The following is an 11970-nucleotide window of genomic DNA, read 5'->3' as shown; positions in this document are numbered from 1 at the left end:
TTTTTTGTTTGTTTGTGTTTCTGAATGCTAAGATGTTTTTAAAGAGGCTGCAGATGATAATAACAACACTGTGTGAACATGTGTGCAGATTTCTGGCAATTGTGAAGCTATAACAATAATTCAAGCCGGGCTTGTGCAAAAACAACACTCGACGCACTGTTCTCTTATCAGCGGGAATGTGTCACACGACAGACTTCCAACAGTGTCAGCATTGAGCTCGCAGTGCATCCCGCGCTCTCCATGTCCACCAGGAAATTTTAATTCGGAACAAAACAACTCGGGCGCCTTGAAGCTTTTCGGGCTTGAGTGCAGCGATTGTGTCGGCGCTGACACGTCACCAGAGTTGTATTTCAGCGTACACTTTTGACTCCTATGTGTTTATACGAGGTGTTATTTTCCTGTGATATTTAATTTACTGCAGGACTCTTCCCATTGGACTGCGTTTTTATTCTTCCCTCTAGTTTTCCCGGTTATGTAATTAGGAGGCAGGCACAATGCGCTACTGTCCTCCCTGTGTGTGTGTGTGTGTGTGTGTGTGTGTGTGTGTGTGTGTGTGTGTGTGTGGATCCATGCTGCCCCCTCATACAGCTGGACCCTTCTCTCTCCCTGGTAGCCATGTTCCCAGTTACAGTAAAACTGACGTAATGTTTTGGAGCGCCTCAACATCCCCCAATAAAAACAGAGCTGTGCGAAGGGAGAGCGTTTTCTGCGGGACGAGGATGTGTTCGAGGGATTTCTCAGGAGCCTCGCTGTGTCTGTCCTTCACATTAAACTATTTATCACAACTTTGCAAATAGTCCTGGGGCAGCCCTCAGCCTAATTTTAGGGTTGGTAGTAGTAGATTCCAAGCTCTTATGTCACTTGTTTTTCGCTTGTTGCTATTTTCCTTTTTTTTTTTTTTTTTTGCCCTTCTTCCATCTCTAACCAAACCATTCAGCCCTTAACAGTACACTGAATCATGTCACAGAAGGAAAACTTTTAGAATCACTCTTCCAATTATAATAATATATGGAAAACCAGTGTTGCAGAAACCAGTCATTTCTGGTGATATGTGTTGCTTTTTTTTCTTTTTTTTTTTAAATACCCTCCTGCCTGAAATATCTGCCTTTCAGAGGCCTGATATAGAGCTCCCGTGCTCTGCTGCCAACTCTGCAATCTTTCCACTGTGGTTTTTTTAAAACTTGTCATAACTCCAGAGAGCAGACTTAAGGAGTTTGACATTTTCATGTGAACATTTTGCCATCCTTGGAAGGATGGGGGGCTTATTGCAACCGCACTGCACTCTTTGACTTTACAACTGAGGGACTTTTTATTGTTAGGCAGGGAGGTTTTGTTAAAATGACAAAAGCATGTTAAAAATGTTTTTGTGTCTCAGGAGCTTTACTTTCACCTCTTTGTGCAGAAATACGAAATGCTGTGCTTTTATTTTAAAACAGAATCAGTTAAAAGTATGATAGTGCTCCAGTTTAACTGTCCTGGGTGGACCTCTGAAATCTTATCCAGCTCTGGTCAGCAGGTGGCGCCTCAGTCCTCCTCCCCCTTCGCCGATCCCCCTGCTGCTCTCTAGGGGGCAGTGTTGCTCTGTCGCTCCACACAAAAACCACATTCCTGCACAGTCTGGGCTTTCTTGAGGTTGGAGGAGGGTGAAAAACAAGTTTTAGAGGAACTTAGAGGAGTGCTTTAAAAAGACTGAACCAAAACAAATCTATTTACTGCAGTAATGACTCTGCACGTTGTGCTTCTGGAGTGACTGCTTCAAAGGTGAAAGCCAAAAGGTTTAGTCGTGACAAGATTAAAGTGGGTCATGCTGGCATTTAGAACCTGTGTGTGTGTGTGTGTGTGTGTGTGTATAGAGTGGATACTGTGGATTATGCAACCAGTGGAGTCTAAAAATTGTGCTGCACTCTGACTGGTCTTTTCTGCGCTCATACTTGTGGTCTCACCCCATCCACACGCAGAGAAGCAGGGAGAGGCTGAATTTCCTTCCATTACAAATACATGTGTCAGCTTCTAAGTGCACAAGAAAAGACTGTTGGTTCAAATCCCAGGACTTGAGGAACCTTAAAACCTCCCTCTATTTACGACACCAAGCTTCGCTAATGCGCTGCAGGCTGGCACGCATTCATAGTAGAGTACCACATTCTTTCTCAACGAGCCCAAAAAGCAAAACCAACTTCCACAAAATTGTGTGATTTTAAAAAAAAAATAAAAAAAAGTTTCGGGGGGTGAGAGGGTGGTGGTTGTGGGGGGGTTGGGCTGGGGTTGTATTTCATTTTCAAGGCGTGGTGTTAAAGAATAGACGGCCAACCGGTGAATGGAAGTTTTTTTTTCCTCGGGGAGGAGGCGGCTCCTCGAAAAAAGTTTGCACCGACTTGAGCTCGCCCCTCCCCGGCCACGCAACATTTATACGAAGGCTTAGAGCTCCCAGCAAAGCACTCTGGCTCAGCGCTTCTCAAGGGGAGGAAATAAAACCACCTACAACTCAACAACACAAACTTAACCCCCCTCTTTTCCTCCCTCCTGTTTCTTCCACGGACTTAAACCTGCACATAAGCTTTTTAAGCAACTTTTCTAAAGTTTTATTTTTTTTCCACAACCAAAAACCAGTCGTGGCACAAACTACCGCTCGTCGCATTCAAGGATCCTGCTCGGTCCTCCATGAAAGAGGCAGTGCGGCAGCAAGTTTGGGGAAAAGAGATGTCAGCGACCGTCTTGTCAGCTTTCTACGACATGGACATGCTTTATAAGGTAAAAAAAAAAAAAAAGTTTGACGCTTTAAGAGTGTTTTCTTGTTCTGAATGAGTTTTGTGCCGTACTAACTTGTGCACAGTTTGCATGTGTTCGACTGCAACAAGTTGTAAATACTGCAGGCGCAGTCTTTACGCCATGTGCTCAAAACAGTAACGCAGTTAACTGTCCGAGACGCTAACTTGGTGTCATTTCTTCCCAGCAGCAAGATAAAAGCATGAACATGAACGCCCTCCACATCAACAGCATGCTGGACAAGAAGGCGGTGGGAGCTCCGGTTGGCGCTCCCGGCTCCGGCGGCGCCTTCACGCCGGGATTTTACCGCAGAAACTCGACCAGCAACGTGGAGGCGATGAACAACGGCAACAAGTTCTCCATAGGCACCTACGGCAGCCTCAAGGAGAACACGCCGAGCAGCAACAGCAGCGCCACGGCCCTCATTAACAAGGAGAACAAGTTCCGCGACCGCGCTTACAGCGAGAATGGAGAGCGCGGCGTGCTGCAGCAGAAGCCCGGCTCACAGATCAACTCCACCCGCTACAAGACCGAGCTGTGTCGGCCCTTCGAGGAGAACGGCTCCTGCAAGTACGGCGAAAAATGTCAGTTCGCTCACGGCTACCACGAGCTGAGGAGCTTGTCCCGCCACCCTAAATACAAAACTGAGCCGTGCCGCACCTTCCACACCATCGGCTTCTGCCCGTACGGTCCCCGCTGTCACTTTATCCACAACGCCGACGAGCGCCGGCCCGCTCCGCCCGCCAACGCTAACGTGCAGACGGTGGAGCCCAGGTCGGCTCGCGAGCTCTGCGGCTACGGCCAGAGAGAGGTCCTGCCGCCGCAGCAGCAGCTCGGCTACACCCAGAGGGACAGACCAAAGCTTCACCACAGTCTCAGCTTCTCCGGCTTCTCCACCCACCACGGACTGGAGTCTCCCTTGCTCGACAGCCCGACGTCCCGGACCCCTCCGCCTCCCACTTCAGCCTCCTCCTGCACCTCCGCCCACAGCTACTACAACGACGATGTTCTGTCCCCGAACTCCATGCCGTGCATCAACAGTGCCTTCTCTTTCCCCGGACAGGACCTAAAAGCCTTACTGGCCCCGCTGACTGTGCACACCAGCAGCAGCTACGCCAACAACCACTCCGCCGGTGCCTACTACGGGAACGTGCAGAGCAGCGTGTGCCCGCCTTCCCCCCCGACCTACAACATGAGCCACTTGCAGGCGCTGCGCCGCCTCAACGAGTCGCCGGTGTTCGATCCTCCTCCCAGCCCGCCAGACTCGCTCTCTGACCGGGAGAGCTATGCGAGCGGGTCCCTCAGCTCTTCGGGGAGCCTCAGCGGCTCCGAGTCCCCGAGTCTGGACGCTGGAAGACGTTTGCCAATCTTCAGCAGGCTGTCGATTTCAGATGACTAATCACACTTTTCTTTTTTCTTTATTTTTTTTCATATGGATTATGATGGACGAGTCAGGGGAGGTGGGTTGTCAGTGAGTGAGAGACTGTCCTTCAAAGCAGAGGATCCCAGGATCCCACCTCACTTCCCTCATTTCAGCAGCATCCACCCCTGCTGAAGTGCCTTCGTGCAAGACTTTTAAAATCTCTACCAGCTCTAAGGGTGCTGACCCTGCTCCGACCTCGCTGGAGGGGGGCAAGAGGAGAGTCTCACCCGCAGAGATCAATAAAGCTTCAGTTTAAAGTGTCCTTGACCTGGCATTAGTCTAGTATTTTTTTTTTCTTTATATGTAATATAGCTGTATTAAAACTTAGATAGCAAACAGAAGGCATTCCATCAGTGCCTTGCCCAAGGGCTCATGGCAGCCCCCTTCTCCCTTATTGTTGCTCTATCAGGCAAGCCACACTTTTCCTGGGATTAGGTGTGTGTGTGCGCGTGCGTGCGTGTGTGTGTGTGTGTGTGTGTGTGTAACATGACTTGACAAGAAGAAGAGACTGTAAGCGGTTTCAGATTTCCTCCCATCCTGCCAAGAAAATGCCTTGACTTAAAGTAACATTATTTTTTTTCATCCTCTTCTTCTTTCCTCTCTGAAAGCTTCAACTTCCATTCCAGATCTGTCTCTCACCCAGCGCCACCCAGTGGTTCGTTTGGTTAGTGTAGTTTGTTGCTTGGTTAAAAAGCACTCTTGAGTTGGGCTTGTTTGGGGAAATCACTGCTGATGGTTGAATATATATTTTTTTAGCTGTTTCTTTTTTTTCTCTTCTTTTTTTTGAGTGATTTACATAGCGGTGCATAACTGGCTATGGACTATTTAACTTATTTATTATCTTGTGAAAAAAAAGTATAGGCTACATTGGTAATTTGTGTCCATACTGTATTTATCAAGTATGATGAAGCAATAGATCTATATTCTTTTATGTTTAAATTATGATCGCCATTATTAATCTGCATAAAGTGGAGTGTATGTTCTTTTCACAGTAATATATATATTGTTTTTTTTTCTCCTTTTTTTGTAACTTCACTTGGTTATTTTTATTGTAAATGAGTAAAAAAAAATCTTAATTTAAGAGAACGTATGTGATATTTATTTCATTAATTTTGTTTCCTTGTTTACGTTTATTAAAAAAAAGTTTGCGTGATTGCTGTTTGCTCCTGAGGTTGTGTGTCAGAGCTGTAGAAGGCTTTCTTTTTTCTTTTTTGAGGATCCTTATTTAGATGTGTCTGTAGAATGTATAAACAATGGTTTGTCATAGACCGTCCAAACCTTCGTTCCTCTTTTCGTTGATCTAGATCAGACTTCAGTGACAAAGAACCCGAGTCAATAAATTAACCAAAAAGTATTTTTTATTTTTTTTCCTTTTTCATTTTCTGTTTGCACGAGGTCACACTGTGATTCCAGCCACGTGCTAAAGAATGTAGCAATCCCTTGTGCCCCAGTATTATTGTGTAGTGCCTATGGGGTTCATAATCTTGACATGCCTTAAAATTAACCAAATAAAGTATTTTTCCTACATTGCATCTTTTTATAAATCCAGATTGAACTGAATGTAGTGTTGGATTTTTGTTTTTTCTAGAGGTTGTTACCACTCCAGACACTCTGACAGGAAAAAAAAAAAGAAGAAAAAAAAAACACAACTGTAAACTTTCTCAAAGTCCCCATTCCTCTTTTGTTTTTTTAATATTGAAATCTAGTGTTGAGTTTGCTGGAGAGGGAAGTTGGATGGACACATTTGGTTTGTACATAGTAGGTACAGGGGATGCGCACTATGTACTTTTGACTACTTTATCAGAAGTAAAGCTTTTTGAATGTAACACACAGAAAAAAAAAAAATGGAGAAAAAAAAGACGGACAAAAAGACAACCGAGAGTTGTGTTCTTTTTTTGGGGGGGGGGGTTCAGTTCACTACAAATTGAGTGTGAGACTGTTAACTTTGTACTGTACATTTTTTTGTAGTTCTCCCAATAAAAAAACAAAAAACAACAATTTTTCAAAAAGTTTCAGACTCTGACTTCTTGTAGCTGTATGATGATGTCACACACGGTCAAAGCACTGACCAGCTAGTTTTACCCAAGTGCTGCTGGGTCCCCCCCCCCTCCTTCCTCCGGATGTGTATATGCTCTCTGCAACAGTTGTGAAAGTTCACTACGAACATGGAAAAGGGGTACAGAACAAACTGGAGATGGTGTTGCGTAATGAATTTTCAAAATGAAAAACTTAAGAGGCACTGGGCCGTGGGAGGATAAGATTTCAATCTTTATTATGTCGATATATACGTGATATAGACTGGCGCTCTCAACCCTCAGACTGCAGAAGAAGTGCCACACAAAGTTAAAGCACAATATCCTGCTCACTTCCAGCTCCTTGTTTTTAATCTGGGACTAGCTTTGTGCTTCATACTGGGTTTGGGCCGAGGCTCTAATATCACTGACTATCTGCCAACGAGCTGTTTCCCCCAGTTCTTTAAGCCAGCTTTATCCTGATTGGCTGCCCTTCACATACAAAAAGGTTTGACCAGCACTGTAAAAACTGAGCTGATTTACAGCGATTACAGAATAGGTCTCCTTTACGACATCAAAAATAAAAGAACTGGACCTGATATTTAGCTCTGGGAGTCTAGTCCAGAGTCACAAGTTAAATCTTGGGGCTCGTAATTCTAATTAAAAAATGCAGAGAGGAAGAAGACAAATCAACAAGTTTGTGTTGTTGTTTTTTCTTTGTTGAGCGGATCTTAATCGTAGTTTTTGTTTTTTAGAGCCTCGGGCAGTTATTTAAACAAAACCATGTGAGAAGTTTAGAGAGGAAATCTTTTTGTGGGGAATGGAACTGCTCAAGTGCGAGCGCAGCAGCGAGGATGACGAGTGAATCATTAACCCTTAGTGTTCTCTAGGATTATACCCGAGTCATGGCTTGCTTCAATAAAAAAATAAATGTGCTTGTGTTGCACTTTCCAGAGACTTTTTATTCTTTTCCTTGTTTTCTGCCACACACACACTAAGGCCCAATGTGTGATCATTAAGAACTCTATGGAACTCTATTATAGGCCATTAATCAAACTATGGCGTTTGAAATGAGCACAATAGGTACCCTTTAACTGTGTGAGTGACATCGGCGTGCTCTCAGGTCACAGATTATTGTATCAGCAGCAGCCATCGGCCCATAACTGATTAACTCTGCAGCTGTAAATGTGTTTCTTCTATCAGTCACCTGAGCTAGTAAACCTTTGCAATTCACCAGCTTCAGAAACCGATCCAGCCTCGCCAGCTTCTTATCGGAGTGCCACGTTCGCTCACGTCTAGACGGAGGCGAAAGCCCCGGCGTGCGCTGGCCTCCGCTGTCGTGGTGCGCGGGTTTCTAGGAGGCTTTCAAAGAAGAGCAGCTTTCTGTGGCGCTCCTCTATGCAGTTATAGGCTGTAAGAAAACACAGGGCCCGGGAGTCATGCGGTGCCTGGAGTTCACGCCAAGATAAGGCAGGCTGATAAGGGCCTCGGCAAATATTTACTGTGTCCTCAGGATTTCATAATGAAGTGTTTATCAGAGCAGAGCCAAAGGGCTGCACAATGTGCTGCGGCCCTGCCAAGTAGGATCCGCGTACCTGTGACTCAGAGTGTGTTTGTGTGTGTGTGGCTGAGTTTCACTCAACAAACCTACATATAGAGATTGAGGGAATGTATTCCTGTTCATATATGTTATGTCTGAGTGAGATGAACTTTTCCTATGAAGGATGTGTATATATGTGAGTGTGTGTGCAGGGGTCTGCCTGGCTAATGGGTTCTGGAGCTTGTACAATGAAAGGAAACACTCTCTGACTTGTGATTAGGGCAGGAAGAGTCCAGCTTCCTGGCCACCACCCATTTCCACCTCTTCTTCGTCCTGCTGTTTTTCCTTCTCCTTCAGCTTCCCTTCTCCCCTACAGAGGCGGCTCGGCGGCTTCTAGAAGTTGCTATTTGTGTTCCGCGCTGCCGCTCTGGGAAGCCGTGCGCTCGTCCTGGTATTGTTTTGGCATGCTAAGCCCAGACCTGGGGTCAAGCAGTAATGGCGTATAACTTTTTAGACTTTTGTCGTAGAATATATGGGTGCCAGATGGGTGGAAGCTTGCCAAACAGAAAGCAGAGGCTCTGATCATTTTTTATGTCACGAAGCTCTAATTAGAGTCTGATCAGACCTTAATCGTCCATGTGGCCAGATTTTCCCTGCAGGTTGATTTAGCTGTAAAAGTCGAAGATTAAAGGAAAAAATATTTCTTTTATTTAACGAGCTATAATTGCTACTTATACCTAAAGTGAAAGTAAACATTTCTCACTCTAGCAGAGAGCCTCTTCCCCTCCACCACCCTATCCTCCACCCAGGTCTGGGCCTCGGAGTCACACGGGTGCTGTAAATCAACCCTCGAAAGTCCCCTTTTTGTACCGATTACCTGCGATTGTCAACTTTTTGTGACCCTACTCTGGTTTCACAATGAAACAATGTGTGCATGTGTCACAACAGGGTATGAAGCTCCACCCAGCTGACGGTGTGGCTCAGGATCAGGGAGCTGTCACATTTTCCAGAAGCGCCCAGTCAGAAGTTGGAGTTGTTTATTTGGTCATAACTTGAGGTAACATGAAGGCAGATGATATCCAAGTCCTTTTTAAGGCAATAGGAGGGCCGCCAAGACAGACAAGGGATCCATTCTGTCGGTGATCTGAAGTCCTGTGTGGCCTGTAACTATTTTACATTCAAATAACAGCATCAGAATCATTTTGATGGTACACTGACTTGTAATAAAGAAATGGGCTTTTCTTTTTTTTACTTTCCTAAAAGAAAACAGCCGCTGGCAACTGCTATATATTCTAAACTGTGCTGAAGTGGCAGTTTGGTGTGGGAGCTACAGTTTACTTTTGCTTGTGGTTTTGATTCAGTGCTTTAATCTGAAGAGGGCGAATGGTACAAAGGTGTAAACTAACAGCTTTTATTCAGCTGCACACGCAGCAACTGTGTTCCCACTGAGTTTCTGTATTTTTAGTTTGATTAAACTCCTTCCATAAGCAAGTCTCACTACTGGGCAGCTATGTTGAACACTTACTGAGGATTTATACTTCAGCAGGAAATCTACGTCATAACTGCAAACACCTCTAAAACCCCTCTGCCTCATTAAGCTGGATTTAGATGTACGGGAAATCTACGTCCTTACTTACGATGTAACCGGAAACGTCACTTAAACTCTACACCGCAACCTTCAACACGATTCAAGTTGCTGCGTTGAATGAAGTTACGTTTCTTGGGAGGTGCACATCAGGTTACCGTTATATCTTCAGTTACGACGTAGATTTACCGCACAAGTCAAAATCACAACCTACGGCACAACCTGACCGCCCGGCCTCCCTCGTAATGTTTCTGTCAGCTGGCACCATGAATAAAACACCGGGACACGAGTACACGGTAGTTAAAACATCACGTTATTGTCTCCCTAATAACGTGTGTGGGCTGTATGGGTGAGGGGGGGGTCTTTTGCTTTTTTATTTTTTTGTATTTGCTGCAGCTTTACTCCGTTTGACCTCTCAAGGCCACCGTCCTTTCGGTAGTTAGCTTAAAGCGCTATATAATTTCACTTTAACATCAATGGTCAGCACTATATAAAAATAGTTATACAAAGTTTTCTAACTTTGAAACAAAATCCCAGACTAAATGGTGAATCCCCGACTTGTTATATAACTTTGTTTTTCTTTTTAGCTACAGCGCATGTAAAGGTCGTCAAAGTTACAACCTGCAGGTGCACAGTGCCGCTCACACGTCTATGTCATGTAAATGATTACATTTTCAGGTGAGATCAGAGTTAAGGCAGTGGTTTACTACTTTATGGTATGTCCTGCTTCTGAAGCTGAAACAGCTCCACAGTTCTTATGAATCAGCAACATTAAAACGGTTTTTTTAATATAAAAAAACCAAAACATTCCTTCCTTTCACATGCTTTGATGGCTCCAGTAAGAATTGAGTCATGGGGATCTTTGAGAAAATGGAGGGAAATTTATGCATCTTTATTTAGTAATTAATGCCTGTGTGCTTGTGTCTATAGCAGATTTTTTATGTTTCTTTATGTATAAACACTGTAATAATGCCAGGGGCATAATAATCCACCCACTTAAGCAAATATTTCCCTCGCCTCTCTGTAACCACTGACAGAAGGTCCCACTTTACATCACCAAGGTAAGCTGTAGCGTGCGGATGCTGAATAAGGTCATGTTTTGGGCTTCTTTTTTTTTTTTGTCGAGTTGATTTCAAGCCTGGGGATGTGCTGGAGTGTGTTGGGTGGAGGCAGTTGGCTGAGGCCAGTCACGTTCTGCCTGGTCTGCCGTGTCCTTCTCCCTTCAATGCATGCCGAGCTGCAAATATTTACAGAGCATCCTGTGAGAGGCCTGAGTGTTTACTGCTAAAGCTTGTGGCTCCACATTGAGAGTGTGTATGTATATGAGCAGTGAAGAAGCGTTGCTTCTCTCGCTGTGTGTGTTTGTCGGATGAGGCACTTCCCTTGGTCTCTCCACAGTCTGCTAACACTAGCACCTGGCTCTCGTTCAGGCCTCCGGCTCTGAGGTTCATCTGTGAGTCCACAGTGAGGGCCAAGTCGTAGAGAGGCGGTCCGTCCTCACTCTGAATTTTCTGCAAACGACAGAAAGATGGGAGATGTGTTTGTTCGCCTTGCCTTATCCTGTACACAAGGCTGCAGCACTGACATCACGTCTTTGCGGCTGGAACATTCTCATAAAACATGTTTTCTTTATTTCTTCTCCAATGTAAATAATGCAGAGGGGGTAAATACCATAAAGGGCCCGGGGAACAGTTTCTCAGGCAAGTCAGTCTGTGTAAAGATATATCAAGAATCAAGTAGCCCGTGTTGAACATGTGGGTGGACGTTTCACTGTGGCATGGTTAATGAGGTCTACAGACATGCTAACCTGGTCTGGCTCTAATTCTGTCATTGGCTGCTTTTCTCAGAGGCTTGAGTATTCTTGGCTGTCCTGTAATCTGCAACAGAAACATACCAGATGGCTTACTGCCCATTACTTACAGTGCAAAAATCCTCACCATAGGATGTATACATAAACCCCCCTATTTATACCTTGACTTATGCACTGACGTCCTACCTTAAATGATATACACAGTACTGTGCAAAAGTCATGGGCCACTCCTCATTTCTTTATATTTTGTTTTCAAGGATCCATAGTTGCAATTTTTTAAAGTGGCCTTGAGGAACAGTTCTCCAGGCATTCTAAAGGTGTAGTGTAACGCTGTCCAGTCCTTCTACCGGACCATTTCCAGAGCAATGTTATTTGGCCACTTAACACTGACCTATGAATCATTTAAACATAAAAAAGTCACCTAACTCAGGGATGAACCAGTGCTGTGTCGCCACATATCAAACAGCTTAGCAAAGAACTAAGTTTAAGTTGTGTCTTTAGACACTTTGCTCCCATTTCTTTAGTCTAGAATCTACAAAAGATTCCAGAGATAACACAGTTGAAAGACATAAATTGACAAAAAACTTAGCATATCTTGGTAATAAATGCAGGTAGCCCTTAAAAAGTGGTAAGTCAGGAGGTAGATCAGGTCATCTACTAGCTGGAAGGTGCGTGGTTTGATCCCTGGCTGCTGCAGTCGGCATGCTAAAGTATCCTCGTGCAAGATACTGAACCCCAAATTGCACTTAATGCATTCATCAGCGTGTGAATATCTGTGAATGTTAGATAGAAAGCATTAAGGCATAAAAAACGTCTTGGATGAATGAAGTTGTATAA

At 44.6% G+C, this 11970-nt stretch overlaps 1 protein-coding gene across 2 annotated transcripts; it reads left to right on the top strand.

Moving 5' to 3' along the window:
* The first annotated feature begins 2396 nt into the window (after positions 1–2396).
* Positions 2397–6184, top strand: zfp36l2 (zinc finger protein 36, C3H type-like 2). Of its 2 annotated transcripts, none has more exons than XM_031741110.2 (2): positions 2397–2748; positions 2951–6184. In XM_031741110.2, the coding sequence occupies exons 1-2, from the start codon at positions 2659–2661 to the stop codon at positions 4160–4162; spliced, it is 1302 nt and encodes a 433-aa protein (XP_031596970.1). In that variant the 5' UTR covers positions 2397–2658; the 3' UTR covers positions 4163–6184. The 2 variants fall into 2 exon arrangements, with proteins under 2 accessions (XP_031596970.1, XP_031596971.1); XM_031741111.2 differs by having other exon boundaries at positions 2398–2748; positions 2954–6184.
* Positions 6185–11970: the final 5786 nt, after the last annotated feature.

Source organism: Oreochromis aureus, linkage group 13 (assembly GCF_013358895.1).
Source record: "Oreochromis aureus strain Israel breed Guangdong linkage group 13, ZZ_aureus, whole genome shotgun sequence".
Lineage (NCBI taxonomy): Eukaryota > Metazoa > Chordata > Actinopteri > Cichliformes > Cichlidae > Oreochromis > Oreochromis aureus.
This window is presented reverse-complemented; position numbering and strand designations above follow the sequence as displayed.

Coding starts and splice junctions, on each gene's coding strand:
- zfp36l2 (XM_031741110.2), top strand. CDS start 2,659: ATGAAAGAGGCAGTGCGGCAGCAAGTTTGGGGAAAAGAGATGTCAGCG. Junction 2,749..2,950: donor ACATGGACATGCTTTATAAG/GTAAAAAAAAAA, acceptor ATTTCTTCCCAG/CAGCAAGATAAAAGCATGAA.